General features: G+C 36.6%; 2 protein-coding genes across 5 annotated transcripts; one reads left to right on the forward strand and one right to left on the reverse strand.

The window, feature by feature from the left end:
- Positions 1-1,126: 1,126 nt before the first annotated feature.
- On the reverse strand, positions 1,127-13,598 carry fez2a (fasciculation and elongation protein zeta 2a). 4 transcript variants are annotated; one of them, XR_003294032.1, is made up of 9 exons: positions 13,206-13,598; positions 11,453-11,561; positions 11,255-11,371; positions 9,851-10,291; positions 7,761-7,841; positions 7,285-7,360; positions 7,136-7,201; positions 3,185-3,314; positions 1,127-1,349 (listed from the first exon to the last, which is right to left on the reverse strand). XR_003294032.1 is itself a non-coding variant. In XM_026284737.1 (9 exons), the coding sequence occupies exons 1-9, from the start codon at positions 13,565-13,567 to the stop codon at positions 3,298-3,300; spliced, it is 1,194 nt and encodes a 397-aa protein (XP_026140522.1). In that variant the 5' UTR covers positions 13,568-13,593; the 3' UTR covers positions 1,127-3,297. The 4 variants fall into 4 exon arrangements, 3 of the variants coding, with proteins under 3 accessions (XP_026140522.1, XP_026140521.1, XP_026140523.1); XM_026284737.1 differs by having other exon boundaries at positions 1,127-3,314; positions 9,851-10,101; positions 10,177-10,291; positions 13,206-13,593; XM_026284736.1 differs by having other exon boundaries at positions 1,127-3,314.
- Positions 13,599-15,109: 1,511 nt separating this feature from the next.
- LOC113116526 (protein cornichon homolog 4-like) lies at positions 15,110-18,680 on the forward strand. The gene is made up of 5 exons (XM_026284739.1): positions 15,110-15,245; positions 15,439-15,507; positions 16,283-16,395; positions 16,469-16,609; positions 16,741-18,680. The coding sequence occupies exons 1-5, from the start codon at positions 15,177-15,179 to the stop codon at positions 16,766-16,768; spliced, it is 420 nt and encodes a 139-aa protein (XP_026140524.1). The 5' UTR covers positions 15,110-15,176; the 3' UTR covers positions 16,769-18,680.
- Positions 18,681-19,355: the final 675 nt, after the last annotated feature.

Consider the following 19,355-nt stretch of genomic DNA (forward strand, 5'->3'; position numbering starts at 1 on the left):
AAATTTAGCTGAAAAGCATATAAGTTGTTTTAATGACAGACTCCCACTGTGACAACGTCTATGGACGGTTTTTATTATTATTATTATTATTATTATTATTAAAGCAAAAAAGAATGAGAAACAGATCAACATTTTTTAAATATATATTTTAATTTTTGCTTTGAAAAAAGAAACAATGAAAGTAAGAAAACATAAACTGCCATAATTTATACATATACAAAACTTAGACACATTATTAGTCACCGTTCATTGTTAACAAAGAACAAACTAAACCTCTGAAATGACTGACAACTGATTACTCTCTGGCTAGGAGACCAATCTAAAGAATAACTCACCCAAAAAATGTCAATTTGCTGAGAATTTACTCTTACCCTCGGAATATCCAAGATGGAAACAGATCATCAATGGATCCTCTGCAGTGAATGGGTGCCTTCAGAATAGATTTGTTCACTGGAGAAAAACATATTTTGGCCAGAAGCAACAGTTTGAAGCTGAAAAACTTAACGATAGTTTTGTTTCTTAAAAACATGCAGCTTTTGTCTTCTCAAGACATTAATTATGCAAGCTTCAATCTTAAATCTTAAATCTAACCCTTCAAAGATCTGAGAAGAGATAATGCCACACAGAACCACCAAATCTTGCTACAAGTTTGATTGCGAAATATAATCATTGCTGTTAATAGTGTTCATCATTACGTCTTTAACTGAATTGTATCGTACATTTTTGCCATATGTACATCAACTTGACATGGTCACCACTGATAAACTACTACTAAATATATTGCAGAAACTTAAATTTCCTGGAAAGCTGCTTTGCAACGATTTGCATCGTGAAAAGTGCTATACAAATAAACTTGAATTATATTGAATTGAATAAACTGATGGACTGGAGTGGTGCAGATTACTTGTGGATTATTGTGATGTTTTTATCAGCTGTTTAGACTCTCATTCTGACGGCACCCATTCACTGCAGAGCATCCATTGATGAGCAAGTGATGGTCCAGATCTGTTCTGATGAAGAAACAGACTCATCTACATCTTGGATGACCTGAGTCCTGGGTGAACGATTCATTAAACAGACACACAAGCAGATTGTACATTCAAACACTGGCACGGTGACACAATCTCGCCAGCATGTACAGTAGATTTATTCATTTGTTTAAGGCTCAATGTGTCTCAAGTCATGAAGAGATGCTCCGATCCGTCGGTTTCACTCAAGTCCATGCATAGATTCAAACACACAACTGTAACAGTAAAGTCACTGGAGTAAAGCTCAGCTGGATGCGAGTGAATAGATGTTTAGTTATGTAAGGCATCATCAGCTAATTCACTCGCTGGAGGTCAATCAATCTGAGCAAAACAACACATGTTTAAAAGAACAGTAAGTGCACACATTACAGGACAACTAATCAATCCTTAGGATTGGAACAGTTATACAGCATGCTTTACATCAGCGGTTCTCAGCTGGGTTTGCTACCAGGACTGTAACCACCAAAGACAGAAATGGACAAATTGTCCCCCTATTATTGTAAATTCTTGTTTGCTGTTAGGATCAGGGATGCATCGGTTGACCGGCCATAAATCGGAACCGGACGGTTTTTGCTTAAAATGCGCAATCTGCAATCAGCTTGTTTTTGATATTTGAATAAGTTGACGCAATGTTTACACGGCATTTTAAATGATGGCGGGTGAGGGTGTTTTTGACTGGGTTTGGCCAATCAATGTCTACTTCTGTCACGGTTAGTAAAAGCTGAGCTGGTTAGACCCTGCTCCGGAGTAGGAGCTAATTTAGTTCTAGAAAAGGCAGTGCGAAAATGCCCAAAAGTGGGGAGTTCCACAATTAGTTCTGCTACTATGACAAGGTTCCTGCGGTGTGAAAAGCCCTTATGTTTCTATTGAATGCAGGCTACTTACTACGCTTTTACTACCGTTAATATCAATAGCTACAGTGAGTTATTGTTTTCAATAGCCAAAAGCCAGTTTGGCCTAATAAATACCAAATAAACATCTTATGTATACTTTCCTTCTTTCTTGTTTGTTGCCTAAAGAACAAAAAAAATCAGGTATCGGCATCGGCCAGTTTGCTTGTAAAAAGAAATCGGTGTCAGAATCAACCATTACAAATCATGATCAGTGCATCACTAGTTAGGATGACAAAAAAGTTTTAAAATGACCGTGTTGGCCAATCAAATCAAAGTTCACAGAAGCAGAGAGGTACCAAGCATTTAATATTTTAACTCTTTTACGATAGAAATGTTAAACAACAATATCCAGGGATACGAACTACTCAACTTTGTTTTTGTAAATATGGCCATTTTAAATTGAAAATATGGTTTCATTTACATGAATAATGTACTGAATGTGACGAGACGAGTACGTTGTGTTTTCAACAAATTATAGTGCATGTTAAAGCTGATAGTTAAAGCTGATTCTTTCCCAAATAGAATTCACATATTCTATTTTTTCATGCTTTATTATAAAAAATACAATTGTTCCCTCTTATTGTTCAAGGCATGGATAGAAGATCTGACACACAATATGTCAAATTATTAATATGATATGAGCAAAAGTTTCACATATAGTGTGTCTAAGTAACATTATTTGTATGCTATTTTAATTACTTTTTATTAATTTGTACTATATGAAATTATGAGAACAGGCCTGCAGATAAATATTGGGGTTGTGACCCACCAGTTGAGAACCACTGATTTAGATCATACATTAACTTTACTAAGCCACATCTCTCTCTGACGTGACTCGCGCGGCATTAGTACATTAATACGGTTCAGTCCACCTTATTTTTACTGTAGGAACAGATGCACCTGTTGAGGCTTCGGCTGTCATTCATGTCCTGCTCCTTTAGCCCTTACAGCAGTCTAGTATGCTGCTTGATATTTCAAACTGGTATTTGTTCTCATTTGATTTTATCACGCTCTGAAATACACTGTAGTGAAAGTAGTTTTACTGTTTCCTGCATGTTGTTATTCTTGTATATACTGCATGTACCTATAGCTGCTAATGAATCAGAAGTCTCACATTCACAGAAATGAGCTTTCTGAGCTGCAAAATAAGGTGGACACTTACACTGAGACAAGTCCTACAGTCCAGATCTGGATTTTTCCCCCAGTCACACAAACACTGAAAACTGCAAACTACAAAACTGCCATGAGCGGGAAAATACAGACCATCACATCAGTACAGAAGAACTGAGTCCCGCAGCTGAAGTCGAACACACATCATGCAGTGAGAAGAAGGACAAATAACTCCCTCCAGGGACGCTGCAGAGACGAGCCTCTCTCTATGTGGGGCAGAGCACTGTAAACGAGAAACCATGATCAGAATCATCAGATGAGGGTCTGCTTGTGTGTTATAGTAGAGGGAGAAACTAAAGGAGATTTTCTGAACACTGCGTTTGCCCCAATGCAACAGTTTACAGTCACCATATTAGTCAAGATCCTATAAAAAAAAAAAATCCAAAAACACTATAAAAGGTAGAGATGCTACAAGTCAAGCACACTTCTGAAAAACACACTTCACAATTCTACATTACTGGTCGAAAGTTTGGAATTATTATTGAAATAAAACGTTTTTGAAAGAAGTCTCAGCAAGGCTGCATTTATTTGATTTAAAAAAATCCAGTAAAAACCGTGAAATATTTTTGCAATTTAAAACAGATAATCCTATGTGAATATATGTTAAAATGTATAATTGATATAAATAACATTTACAATATAGTAACACAAAATATACAGTTATTTTAAATAGTAATAATACTTCACAATATTGTATTTTGATTAAAACCATAACCTTGATTAAAACCGTAACCTTGGTGAGAAGAAGAGACTTCTTATGAACAGTAGTGTATATAAAAGTCATATACATTCATATACATAATTATTTTCCTTGGACATGTGTTGGGCATCTAAAGAGAGACTAAACTGACTCACAAAGGGGTTCACTGATAACAGCGACTGTATGGGCCCGTCCACACGGATCCAGTGTTTTGGGAGAGTGAAACCGATATTTTTTTAAACCCAGAATGGTCCCAGATTGGATACATCTGAAAATGCGCCCTTGTGTTTTTGTCTGGACATCCGTATATTTTCTGAAACGATGATGTCATCAGCCCACGTCTAGCCCCTAGTCAGACACCGTTACGTCACGTAACAGCAACAAAAACATGAACAAACACTGAACGATTGTCTTTTTTTAACTAACATTAACTAACTGTTTTTATTGTATATCTGTGGCAGAATTACAGTAATGGTGGGTGATACTGCATAATTTGGTATCGATATGATACCAAATACATATAGGGTCAGTATTTCCGATACTGATACCAAAACAATACTTTTTACTTAAAAAAAAAAAAAAAACTTTGTGTAGGGTAGAGCAGTAGGTCTATGTCATTATTTCTGAGGTGAATGAATGATCAATTAGGCAATATTTTTTTATTAATGTATTGAAGTCCACAAAATTATTAGTTATTAGGCACTGTAGAATGAATTCTTTACAGCCTTTTAAAAAAATAAATAAATAAAGAATAACAAAAATCTCTCCCTTTTTCTGATTTTAAAAGCAAATAAAACTAGAAAAAAAAGTTTATTGAGACAAACTTTAAGTTGGCTTGAGAAAGCCTTACCACAAAGTTTGAAGAAGTTTAAAGAAGTAAGAAGTTTAAAGTAGTTTGAAGTTTAAAGTAGTTTAAAGTTAGATCGATAGATTAGTTGAAAGAAAGAAAGAAAGATATATTAGTAAGAAAGAATGATAGATAGATTAGTTCAAAAGAAAGAATGATAGATTAGTTTGAAAGAAAGAATGATAGATTAGTTAGAAAGAAAGATAGATTACTTAGAAAGAGATAGATAAAAGTTAAAAGAATGTTGTTAGCATGATTAGCATGTGACTAGCATGTTACTATCATGTTTCTAGCATGATTAACATGCTGTTAGCATGTTGCTAGCATGATTACCATGTTGTTAGCATGTTTCTAGCATGATTAACATGCTACTAGCATGTTGATTACATGTAGCTACCATGATTAACATGTGACTAGTATGTTGCTAGCATATTTCTAGCATGATTAGCATGTTTCTAGCATGATTAACATGTTTCTAGCATAATTTGCATGTTGTTAACATAATTAACATGTTGCTAACATGTCGCTAACATGATTAGCATGTGACAAGCATGTTGTTAACATGTTTCTAACATTATTAGCATTTTGTTAACATGTTGGTAGCATGATTAGCATGTTACTAGCATGTTTCTAGCATGATTAGCATGATTAGCATGCGACTAACATGTTGCTAGCATGATTAGCATTTGCTAGCATTTTTCTAGCATAATTAGCATTTGACTAGCATGTTTCTAGCATGATTAGCATTTTGCTAGCATGTTTCTAGCATGACAAACATGCTACTATCATGTTGTAAGCATGTCTCTAGCAATATTAGCATTCGACTAGCATGTTGCTAGCATGTTTCTAGCATGATTAGCAAGTTGCTAACATGTTTCAGCCAGGCATGACTAACATGCGACTAGCATGTTTATAACATTATTAGCATGTTGCTAGGATTATTAGATAGATAGATTTCTAGCATGAATAGCAAGTTGTTAATATGTTTCAGGCATGACTAACATGCGACTAGCATGTTGCTAGCATGTTTCTAGCATGACCATCATGTCGTTAACATGTATCTAGCATAATTAGCATTCGACTAGCATGTTTATAACATTATTAGCATGTTGCTAGGATAGATAGATAGATAGATAGATAGATAGATAGATAGATAGATAGATAGATAGATAGATAGATAGATAGATACAATGGTAGTTTAATTGAGTCTGGGGTTTCAGGGAGTTTAGATTTGAATTTTTGGCTTGTGCACTAATGGGCCACCGTAGTCTTGGCTCAATTTAAGCACTCTGCAATGTAAGTCTATGGGTTATTTTTTTATGATTTTTAATATTAATTTTTAAGAAAACTGAAAGTCAAATCAGTCTGAAAAGATATAGCACACCAAGTCAGAACAGTCTGAAAGTGACCCAAGTTTGGAGTTTGGAAAATTTTGGGTCAGAAGAATAAGAAGAAGAAGAAAAAGAAGAAGAAGAAGAAGAAGAAGAAGTTTAAATAGGATTTCAGTAAGTTGGCTTTCTCGAGCCAACTTAATAAAGTGCACACAATTATTACTGAAGAACAAACAAGATCAAATATACCTGTATAATTACATTCGCTGAGCCCCCCTTCTGTGCTATCAGCTTCGCTCACTCTGTTCGCTGCTCCACGTCATGTGTCAGTGAGTCACGTGTTGACACAACAACGAATCACAGCAGAGCAGCAGAAGGGGGAGGAGTAGCTAAGTGGGCCAGGATGTGAAACCACGTTTGCTCATGATTGTGTAGAGGTAGAAGACACGAGGAAAGTATAATGAACGTAGATGTTTAGACGTAGAGATATTTAAATTAAAATATCGATTCAAGTACAATTGTATCGATCTGATACCAATACCAGTGTTGGCATCGATACTATCGATATTTAGATTGATCCGCCCACCCCTAAATTACAGCACCACCTGCTGGTCTGGTTTGTATAAAACATCGTTTTGTGTCAGTTTTGTGGTTTCGTGTGGACACTGATATTTCTTTAAATGAGGGGGAATAAAGATTGGATAGGGAAAGCTCTGGTTCGTGTGGACGTAGTCTCAGTCACTCAGCGGTGAAGGCTATCTGTTGCTATTGTCACGGCAGGTCGACACATTATACAGCAAACACAGACACAGTGTGATCTAAATACTCATCATTACTCAGTAACGACATCTCTTACAAACCTCACAGAAACAGAAGAGAAGACGCCATGCAGACAGTGAACAGCTTAAATGTGAGCAGAGCAAAATAACTATTCTACATTAAGGGCACTTTTCATGATGATTACTTAGGGCGTCAATTAAGTGTGCAAACAATACACACGATCACTATTCATTACCAGAAATAAACAGAGCAAACAGGAGGCAGCAGAACTGTAATCTGTCAAATCTCTACATTTGAATCAAAATGTGCAAAGAAAGCACCATAAATAAGCTTAAAAACACACAGATTTCATCTCGCAATTCTGACTGTTTTGTTCCTGTTGCTACCTTTGAGGATGTAGTCTGTGAGGAGGCTTGGGACTTTCTCGTTGTCATCTCTCATGGCTTCTAAAACTGCAGGAAAGGAAATGTTAACAATGACCATGGTATAAAGTATTAACATGGTGTTCATGTTAAATAAAAGCACCGAGTCTCACTTTTGGTGAAGATCTGAAGGTCTTGGAGTGACGGCGGTCCGTCTTTTCTCTCGTAAGGGATGACTGTTGTTACGTACTGAATAAAAGCACAGATGAGAAGGGTTGAACATGACAGACAGACATGGGATCTGTCTCAAAACATCTGCACAGTCTTGGAAAAACTACTTAAAATGTACAATCTCTTTAGATAGATTTGTGCAATCACGGTAGTATTTTGTGATGCAACAACAGTGAAGATATATATCTATGTATATAATGTAAGATCTCTATTATGGCGGCCACATTACACTTGAACAGATAAATTTACATGAAATACATCTAAGTAACCAGATTGACAGAACGCCTATAATGGCCAAAAAGATCAAAAGTATCCAGCTGGCAAGGTTTCTGCAGATACTGTAATAGATGTGTCTTTTAGGAGCAGATCTGACACTCCCAGAAGAACAGAAAAGAGAAAGCGAGAGATATATAGCCACCTGTTTCTCCCCACCCACATTGCCAAAAGTGTGGCGAAAGCCATTCTGAATGACAGAAGAGATTCCCTCCACGCTGAAGCGCTACAGGCACAGAACAGAAGAGAGAGAGAAAGAACAGAGAGAAAGAGGAATGAAAGTGGATTTGGGTTGTGATGGGCATCGATCGACGTATAAACACACACACAGAGCTCATCAAATAACTAAAGCTCAAGTACGCTCAAGCGCAGTTTACCGTTTTTGATGAGCTCTGTGTATGTGTGTTGATGATAGGTTTAAATATGCAAATCAGGCACTACATATTTAAAATACACACTAATTTACATACATTTCCTGAACAGAAATCTGAACACTGGATAAAGCCAGGTTTAAAAAAATCCTCTCCCATTTTGCTGACATATTAGAGTTATGTTTTTACAGAGGGGAATTTGTAAAAGATTTGACAATTAGTTCTAAAAAGAGCTTTTCTCATTTTATTACTCTACAAATCTGAAAATACATCCAGAAAATCAACTTATTTTTTAGAAATAAAATCATGTAAATTATATATGAACAAACCCCTCTATAAAAAAACCTTCATAATCTAGATAGGAATAAAACTGTAAAATGCTAATTGATAATTTGTACAATAAGATAAACACGCCCAAGAATAGTTCACCCAAAAAATGAAAATTCTGTCATAATTTTCTCACCAAACAGATGATGGTCCCCATTCACTTCCATAATTTGAAAAAAAAAAAAAAAAAAAAAAAAAAAAAATATATATATATATATATATATATATATATATATATATATATATATATTATGGAAGTCATTGGGGACCAGAAACTGTTTCATTCTTCAAAATATCTTTAATGTTCGGAAACAAAAGAAGGAAACTCGTACAGGTTTGAAACAACTTTAGGGAGAGTAAATGATGACCAAATTTTCATTTTTTAGTGAATTATCCCTTTAAAGTGTATTTTGGATGTTTTCTACCCACTTCACTGAAAGCCGAAAATCTCAAAAGTGACCAGTGTGTGAGAAAGCAACAGGTTTGCCTTAAGAAAACAAATAAGGTAAATTTTGACCGGACTCAAGACAAAAAATAAAAATAAAAAATAAAAAAACTAGTGCGGTCAAACAATTACTTGCATCCAAAATAAAAGTTTTTGTTTTCATAATAAATGTGTGTGTGGTGTGTATATTTATTATGTATATATAAATACAGACACATACAGCATATATTTTGAAAATATTTACCTGTATATTCATATTCATATAATTTATATCATATATATAAATATATTTAATATATAAACTACATATTTTTCTTAAATATATTTACATTTATTCATTTAGCAAACGCTTTTATCCAATGCGACTTACAGATTAAAATATATACATATATAACTATTTAAATATTAGGGGTGTAACGGTACGCAAAAATCACGGTTCGGTACGTACATCAGTTTTAAAGTCACGGTTCGGTTCATTTTCGGTACAGTAAGGGAAAGAAATGCAAACATTAAACTGCAGGTTATTTATTACTTTACATTTTTTTAACAATTTGTTTACACTTTTTTAAAATACTTTTTAATAAAATAAATAATAAAATATAATGTAAATAAATAACTATGATTACAGTGCAGCATTACCAAACCCAGCTTGTAGGCCTGCTCATATTTAAAAAAGATATATATAACTTTTCCATAGTGTAAAGTGCAGCATCAACAGTTTCAGTTTTTAGACCTGCTCAGATTTCGTTATTGCGTTGGACCGATCGGAATTAAGAGCATAGGTCTGTTTAAATGCCGACGGGAGCTGCATTTGAATCACAATTGTTTTTGTCCTAGTTGTAGTGATGTTCCAAAAATATTGCATTCGGTACACACGTGCACCGTAACCGAAAGCCCTGTACCGAAACGGTCCGGTACGAATACACGTACCGTTACAACCCTAATAAATACACAGAAATGCTCAATATATTTATATGTACATAATAAACACAGTACACACACATGTATTATGTAAACAAAACCTTTTATTTTGGATGCGATGAATCGTTTGATGGCACTAGAAATAACACACTCGCGACTCGTGCTACTCACAGAAGACGGCAGTCTCTCTGATCCAGACGCGTTCTTCACTTTCCTCTTCTTTCTCAGCATCTCTCGGTGGAGCTTCTGCCGGTTCTGTACGTCTATGAGTACCGAGATGAAGCTGTTCTTCACCTCCTTCTCAAACTCCAGCTCATCTCTGACGGCCAGCTGCTGGATGAGCTCTTCTGAATACCTGCGTATGGCCGTCTCCACGTCCTCCAGCTGGACGTTCAGCTCCAGCGCAGACATCAGCCTCACTCCTGCACAGAGAGCACACCTCAGAGTCAGACACGCCCCCACGGCCCCACAGCTGACCCCCAGAGGGACGTACTCACGCTCCTCGTCCGTCCGGCTGCTGTGAGAGACGAGCGAGAGCTCTGAGTGAGGAGCCATCCGCTCTGATTCCAGCTCTGGGGAGTCCTGCATCAGCTCCTCTAGCTCCTCGATCACCTAAAGATGCATTCAGATTTGATCAAAAACACAAGGTGCGAAAATATGAGGGAAATATTATTGCAATTTAAAATAACTGTATATCACTATCATTTAAAATGTGATTTACACCTGGGACAGCAAGGCAGAATTTTCAGTATCCGTTACTCAAGTCTTTTAAATTAGTTTAATAATTGAATTTTAATTCATTTTATTTTATTTCAGGTTTTTCATATTTTTTCTGAAAACCGTTATTCTTACAGAATTATTATTATTATTTTTTTATTATGGAATAAAAACTGTAATTGTGATTTTTTTCTCTCACTATTCAGACTTTGTTTGTAGTTTACATCTCAAGACTTTAAATCCCACAATTCTGAGTTCACATCTCACCACTAAACAGACACGATTACTTTTTATTTTTATTTTTTATTCTGGCATAAAAATACAAATTGCTGAATTTTTTTAATATCTTTTTTTCTGTTTAAATTTTTCTGGATTCTATTTTAAAAATGAATTTAATTTCAGTCATCAAAAACTATCTAATTCACAAAAAGTGCACAATTTACAAGCTATTTATTAAAAATGTAACACCCTTCCAGAATTCTTTGAGGAATAGAAAATTCTAAAGAACAATTATTTGAAATCTTGTGACACATCATTAATGTTATTTAACTGTCACTTTGCATCCTTGGTAAATCAAAGTATTATTTCTAAGCATTAAAAAAGTATTCATGTTTATGTATTTTTCTTGTATTGATTGTTTGTAATATTCAACTGATGTTCATTTACCTGTTGGTTCTCAAAAGTAAATTGTCCATGAGCTATGGAAAGGCACTCTATGAATTATACTAGTTATTATTACTGTATTCTTTTAAAAAAATATCAACATTTTTAATTACAGTTCAAAAGCATTTGCTTGGCCGAAGCGGTCCCTTGTTCTGTGGTTCCTGGCTGATTGTAGAGCTCAGGTTGGGTCCTCACCTGTTCAGCAGTGAGCAGCGGTTCCTCGCTGATGCAGGACACGATGATGGAGTGTGTGTCCATCTGCTCCCTCAGCTCCTCATCATCAGACAGGTCCAGGTTCACACTCTCCATCCGCTGACGGAGCGAGACAGAGGAAGGGTTACTGCGGGCTGAGTGCTGTCTCTGGCAGGACACAGGTTTGAGACGGACACTCACCGGTCTGTCCTCAATGCTCAGCGCTGAGAGGTGAAGCGAGCGAGCTTTAGACTGACTCCAGTCCACCGGCATGACACTGCCGTAGTTATCTGTGAGAGCATTCCAGATCCTGCATGGAGGAGAGCGAGTCTATGACACAAAGAGCCAATAACCCTTCAACTGCATGCAGATATAAAATGTTTTCAGACTTATTCACTTGACTAATGTTTTACATTTGGCGAAAAAACATTTAGTGACACTTAAAGGGATACTCCATCCTAAAACGAAATATCTTCAATTGTGTTCTGAAGACGAACTGAGCTTTTACAGGTTTGGAAAGACATGGGGGTAAGCGATTAATGACAACAGTTTCATTTTAGGGTGGAGTATCCCTTTTTTTTAATGAAGTGCACAGTTCCGGTCCTTGATTCTGATTGGCCGAGGCACGTTTGAATCGGTTGTAAATTACTCTACAAGCACAAACCTTTGTTTACGTTTGCGTGTTGCTTGGCAACCACTTTGTTGCAACCTCTACTGATTCTGAGGAACTACATTGTTTGGTGGAAGAATACTGTTTTTATTAATATCATTACACTTTACTATATCTCCAATTCGTGTCTTGCCTAACAACGCCCCTAAACCATGGCTTCTTGGGGCTAGTTGTTTTAATAGGACTCAGCTGGAAGCCTGTACACTGGGGATGGTACAAATCTAAATAAAATAAAACAACTCATTTAATGCCATTCAGAAGATCTGGGCCGGCAAGGGGATAACCAATTAAAAAGAAGTCTCTCTCTCAAAATGGTTATATTGTGAAATATTATTACAGTTTAAAATAACTGTCTTTATGTGAATGTTTGTTAAAATGTGTTGGGGGTTCAATTCCCCGGGAACACATGAAAGGTAAAAATTGAGAGCCTGAATGCACTGCAAGTCGCTTAAAGCATTTGCTTAATGCATAAATTTAATTTAAAATGTAATTTATTCCTGTGAACAAAGCTGAATTTTGAGCATCATTACTCCAGTCTCCAGTGTCACGTGATCGTTTTGTGACTGACTAATATTGTGCCAGAAAAATACCATTAAAAAAATAAAAATTGAGTTTGGGTGTCACCCAGTAACCATATTTTTTTTGTATAATGCCTAAATAAAATCGCACTTCAACCTCAATTTTTGTGATATCAACTTAAAATTTGGAACTTAACTAGACCTATGGCTTTGATTTCATAACAGTTTTTTTTTATAGCAGTTCCCGAATAGTGGATACTAAAATATTTCGTAAAATATATATTGTATATAAAAATAAATAATTTTAAAACAGTACCTTTATTTTACTATAACCTTTTATACCTTTTCACACTTTGGTAATTTGAAGTAGGCCCACTTCCACGTCAGCAATAACCTGCTCATCATGTAACTTGTATAAACTTGTATAAACTGTACAGCTGTTTCAGTTCTGCTACATGGTGAATCATGCTTGTAAACACGAGACACAGTAAACAACATCCAGAGTCACGTGACCTCCGCTGATGCAGGGATCCTTCAGGGCACGCGCTGAAATAATAATGAAACTAGTCTATCCTCTGGGAACATTTTACAAGATGAACCATAATACACTATATTTGATTCCACTCCAGCGTCCTGTCCTGACTCGTGCACTCATTGCGCTGACAGAATGTCTTCAGTGGTCCACTGATGAAAATAACAACCATGATGATGATGCACATTAATGCATTGTGCGGCATTACACTGATGCATGCTGTTCTTTACTTACTCATCGCATCTCAGGCTCGTATCCTCATTTATCGGCAAAACTGGATTTATTGTGTCCGGTTTAGGGTTTACATTTTGGAAGCATAATTGTAACTTCTCGTCGAAGTGTGTGATGAGGTCCTGTGTGTAAGGGCTCGTCTCAAACGCGTGCTCGGTGACAGAAACCCCATCCAGCAGCAGCGACATCTCTTCAGCGTTCACACGAGCCCGCTCCAGATGAATCTTCCGTCCCGTTCCGCTCTTGAATTCGTTGAAATCATCCCAATCATCATCATCTCGCCGCGATGAAGGCTCCGCCATAACTGCAACTGGAGAGCTGTGCTCGGTTCCGACGAAGCCTACCACGGCGAAAACACAGCTCATTAATATTAATTAGAACATACTCGCGCTGAGTAGAAACCTTCCGAGTCCAGCAGCGCAATCTAATTAATATTCATGAAGTTCAGTCGACATATGCTTTGCAGCCAAAGTTCAACAAAACCCGCTTGAAGGTATAATAATTATAATCATTTCTCAACGGCTCTGGCAGAAACCTTCAGAGTCCATCATTGTAAACTAATTATTGTTCTAAAATTTCATGCAATGTATGTTTTGCAGTTAAACCACACACGTTTGAAGGTATAATAATAATAATAATAATAATAATAATAATAATAATAATAATATCTGGTTAAACCCGTTGAATGAACATCGCCTTGCGTAATTAATATTCATGAGCGAAGCCTTCACCATAGTAAGATTGTAGGAACCGTTGTCAAGTATTTGATTAATTGGAATATATAAATAACTGGAATATGAGTGTATGGATTGTATAATGCAATGAGACATTTTACTATATATATATATAAAAACGTGTCAAAGAAATGGCTATATTTAAAAGATAGTACTTGAACCTCAATGAAAATTAAAATATGAATGCCTAAAATTATGAAATGGTGTTTATTATACATGTTTGAATTTATCATATTTATGTGATCAAATAAATAAAGTTAAATCTTGCATTTTCTGTTTGAAAATACTAGTTTTATGTTTTAGACAGAAGTTTCCAGGGTTGAGGTTTGAAGGAATAGCGATGTCCGATTCAAGAACGAATTCTTATTTTGAGTCGAATCTTTTCAGTTCATTGGTTCACAAAAACTGACCTAAATGACTCTCGAGTCGCTTCGAATCAGACTGCGTTTTTCTCGAAGAGTTCTCTTTTTTTTCTTACCTGTTTCTTAATGAGTCGTGAACCGTTCAGGGAGAACATCTGCAGTGAAGTGAAAATAAGATATTTAAGATTAATTAACTAAAAAGATTAATAAATAAATAAAAAGCAGAAATAATAATAATAATAAAAAAACATACTGGATATATTTTGACTTGATGACATTTGTGTTTAAACACATCCAAAACAATTTAAGGCAAATTATTCCTTTGTTTGTTTATTTATTTGTTCGTCTTAATTAAATGGGCCATATGACGTTGCTAAAAATAATATTATTTGGTGTATTTGGTGTAATGCAATGTGTTGCGGTTTAAGCTCATCGTTCTGAAAAGCGAGGTGTGGTCTGATTGGCCAGCCGTCTATCCAGTGTCTTGTGATTGGCCGAATACCTCGAGCATTGTGCGGTGTCCCGAACTCCTGAAACATTGATGTCTCTTTTATTGGAGCGGTTGCTGCAATTTATAAAATAAATTAATTAAATCTTTGTGTGGGTGTGTGTGGAAACAAAAATCAGATGTAACTCCTTTTGTAATCATTAACATTTTCATAATTACGTATTTTTCTCAGTAACTGATTACAATTGCAGTTGTTTTGTAATTAAATTTCGGGATTTAGTCATATGTATATAAAATGCTCGTGAGGCAGCAGCGTGTTGTTGCAGGACTCGGTTCCTCCGGAAGATGGCGATAGTGACTCAACACGGACGTCGCAGCAGCGCGAGAAGAAACAACCGGAAGCGGCAGCGGCGAAAGCGGAAGTGCAAAAATGGAGGCGGCCGTGTTCATTTCATCCCTCGTCGACTGCTGTGCTTTAATATTTCTCTCCGTGTATTTCGTATCCTTGATAAACTATCGAGCGGAGTGAAGATGAGGTTTGTGGTGTTGCGGACAGTTGCTGGTTGTTTATCTGTCTAGCGTGTGTGTTTGACTGAAGCTGAAGTGTCTTTGATTCCTCTGTTCTGTTCTTGTTATGAATGATTAGTGTATTCCTCTGTTCTGTTCTTGTTACTTCCCTAACCCGGTCTCAGATCATCACTCTGTCTGATCTGGAGTGTGATTACATCAATGCTCGCTCCTGCTGCTCCAAACTCAACAAAGTGAGGCTTTCTTTACACTTCATTTACTCGACATCATTAACAGATATGTACACCCGGGTTCATGATCTGAAAGCACACATCTGAGTTGTTGTTGTTTTAGTTAAACATTGAACACGTTAAATGCAGCTGTGAATAAGTGAATTGGTGACTGATCATGACTCTTCACAAACAGTGTGTGTGTTTCTGGAGGACACGAGCGTCAGGTTTAGCTCAGCTCCAGGGTTTCTGTCATTAAATCAAAGGGCAACTGGGCATTCATGTCAAATTATTGCATATATACCACCAGTGTCAAGATTTTTTATATTTAAAACCAGTCTGTCCTGCTCACCAAGCCTACATATATTTGATTCAAAATACAGTAATATTGTGAAATATTTTTAATATTTAAAATAACTGTTTTCTATGTGAATATAGTTTAAATTGTAATTTATTTCTGTGAAGCTGTGCTGTATTTTCAGCATCATTCCTCCAGTCTTCTGTGTCGAATAATCTTCAGAAATCATTCTAATATGATGATTTACTGCTCAAGCAAAATCTTAATGTTTTGACTGGTAGTGTGATTATTTTTTTCAGATTAAATGACATCTAAGTGAGAGAGACAGGGAATCAGCAGGAACGTGTCTGAACATGATTTATAGTTCAGCATTGCTATTATTTGAACATTTTCAGAAACAAATCAAACATACTTTGCAGAACTAGCTTAGGATCTGCTGTCTGTATTTTCCTGTCTGAGTGTAAAAGAGCTGGTGCTTTGACCGTGTGGTCTTGTGTTCAGTGGGTCGTTCCTGAGATGATCGCTCAGGCTCTGGCCACGCTCCTGATGCTGGGCTCCATGCACTGGTTTGTGTTCCTGCTCAACCTCCCCGTGGCGTCCTGGGACGTTTACAGGTGATTCATCCCATCACACTGCGTGCATACACCCGAGGAACGCTCCAGCTAACTGTGATCTGTGTGTGAACAGATACGTGAAGGTTCCTGTGGGGAACATGGGAGTGTACGATCCCACAGAGATTCACAACAGAGGCCAGCTCAAGTCCCACATGAAGGAAGCCATGATCAAACTGGGCTTCCACCTCCTCTGCTTCTTCATCTACCTGTACAGGTAAAACTGATCTCTCAGTCTGAGTCCACACGAGCGTTTCAGTGTTCAGATGACGTGTTCAAGAGCTGCTAACAGTGTTTGTTATCGTCGCGTGTGTAAATGAGGTTTATTTTCTGTGATGTGTTTTGCAGCATGATCCTGGCTCTCATCAACGACTGACCCACAACCGTCTTCACAACACAAACTGCCAAATCATGAACTGGCCTTTACATATTGTGAATAAACTCCATGCATCCCAATCAGAAGATCAGCCCAGCTCATGTGCGGACCCCAAACCCCCAGTGCAGGCGCGTGTGTGCCCCTCACTGGGGTTTCTCAGGGCTGAAGCGTCAGTGAATCACTCCATGTCCGTTTGACCAGCAGCTGTACACTAAACACGCTCCGTTTGATTCTGAACTTAACAAATCAGAATTGCAAAAAAAAAAAAAAAAAAGTCTGATTTCTTAGAATTGTGAGAAACTGATATAATTTTATAATTCTGAATTTATATTTCATAGTTACACTTTCTGCTCAGAATCGCGAGATTGCACCAGACAATTGAGTTCGTATTGTACATTTCGAATATTGTTTTTCACGTACAGCATTGAGATAAAAAGCCTAAAATGCAAATATTCCAATTATGTAATGAAAAAATAAATACTAAACTTGCAATTGCTGAATGGCAAGAAAAAAAAAAAAAGTCTAGTTTACATCTAACAATTGACTTTTTTTTTTCTTTCCCAGAATTGCAAGATACAAAGTCTGAATTATGAGATATAAACTACGTTTGATTTTTTTTTATCCCTTGGCAGAAACAAGCCTCTATACATTCACACACCAAAACCAAAAGAAAAAATGTTTTACGTAAAGATAACGATGCCTATTTAGGACCAAACCTTTTGCTATATATCATTATTTTAATGAAAATTAAGCACATTGTCAATAATGTAAGGTCTTTTTTTTCATAATTCTTATTACACTCCATGCTTGTTTTGTTTTGAAATAGAAGTTAAATGGGTAGAACTATTACTGTGATGCACATATATTACCATTTACTTTTCTTTTTTTTTTTTTTTTTACAGCAATGAGAAACTGTTTTTTGTTGCATTGCAATAATAATGACAAATTTGAATCAAAATGTGCTTAACTGTCATCTAAACATCAATGTAAGAAACATTATTTTTGTTTTAATGAGCTGGACATGTTCTTAATAAGTTTCATGATTTTTTTTTTCCCTCATCCACTTGCATGTTTTTGTAGACTGTCTGTTTTGGAAGCGTTGTCTGTGTATGTGAACTCGTTTACAGATGAATGGCGCGTGACTCAAAGGAGCTCTAGAAGAACCAGAACAATGTGTTCATCACAGCCTCTGAATCACATCTTCCTGCTAATGACATTTCAGTGGCTTGTTTTGAGCAGATATCATTGATTTTTGTGTCTCCTGCTTTATATGTTCAAGAATGAGTCAGAGTTTTATCAGATATTTGATGATGTTAAAGTGTCTCATCCATGTAGGGGTTAATCTCACAAAACCTGGACCCTAAAATCACAAGAAATAAATGATAGTTTGTTTAAAGAAACTGAAGGGAATGTTTAGAACCATTAAGATGTTTTTTAATGAAAATTAAGCAAATTTTCTTGCAGAATTTTCATTAGTGCGTCTCCGTTTTACTCTCGGTTTCTGTTTTAGTTGTCCAGATTCATCAAATTTAAATCATAAAAAATGTATATTTGCTGTGCTGCCTCTTGATTTAAAATCAAAGCTTAATTGTCAACGAGATACTATACAAAAAATCTAAATGGTCCTTAAAAACAGGTGTAATTTTCTTTACACAATAACTTTTCTCTGATATTGAATTGTGGATTCACCAATGCTGAAGTTAATGAATGCTGGGTAAGCAGCGTCACGTGATCTTTGAGGAGTTTTATCAGTCAGTGTTCTGCGTTGAATAGCACTGTTCAACAGGTGTTCATGTCGCTTGATTTGGGAGGGTTTGGTTTGGTTTGTAAGCATGTGAGATCTGTCATCGTTTTTTAGTTCTTTTGAATATTTGGGTTTATGGGGATTATTAAATAAAAGGATTAGCATGAATAGCTTTTTTTCCACAATTCATTCATATTCAGTTCACTGCACATTATGATTCAAAATCCAGCGCTGAATGCCATTACATCATAATCTTTCTCCGTCAGCGTGAAGATAAACTCCTCACAGACTCCCAAGAAGAAGATAAAGAAGCTTCCTTCCTGTTCGCCGCAGAAGGGCCCCAGCAGCGGATTCATGGAGCTGCCAGCTCTTGCAGCTGAAAACTGTGTTTCTCTATGGCTATCCAGCAAAACTAAAAGAGTATATTTCTTGTGATGTTTATTACAAAATGCCTCACCATGAATGTGGCACATGCAGAGCACTCCTGCACTCTTCTGACGTGCATTTCCTGTTGGAGCAGAGGCTGCACGCACTGAGATGAGCTGCTCTCACTGCGAGAGCATGAGTCTCAAACAGATGGGTCTGAGTAAGCTCAGGTTAGCTCAGATCCCATAAGTCTCAATCTCCCCACAGCGAGAGGATTCCCCAGTGCTCTTTTCCCACAAAGAACAGCACCCCTCGCTAGGTCCCTTTAGGGGCACAGAGGAGGACACTGTCATTGGCAGTTTTTCATGTGGAGGATTAGATGAACTCAGAGTAAGCCAGGTGATGCCAGACCCGGTCTGGAGAGCAAACACTTATGCATCCTCACCAAGACCATCAAGGAGCTCGGCTTGGAGTGGT

This window comes from Carassius auratus, chromosome 16 (assembly GCF_003368295.1).
Source record: "Carassius auratus strain Wakin chromosome 16, ASM336829v1, whole genome shotgun sequence".
NCBI classification, from domain to species: domain Eukaryota; kingdom Metazoa; phylum Chordata; class Actinopteri; order Cypriniformes; family Cyprinidae; genus Carassius; species Carassius auratus.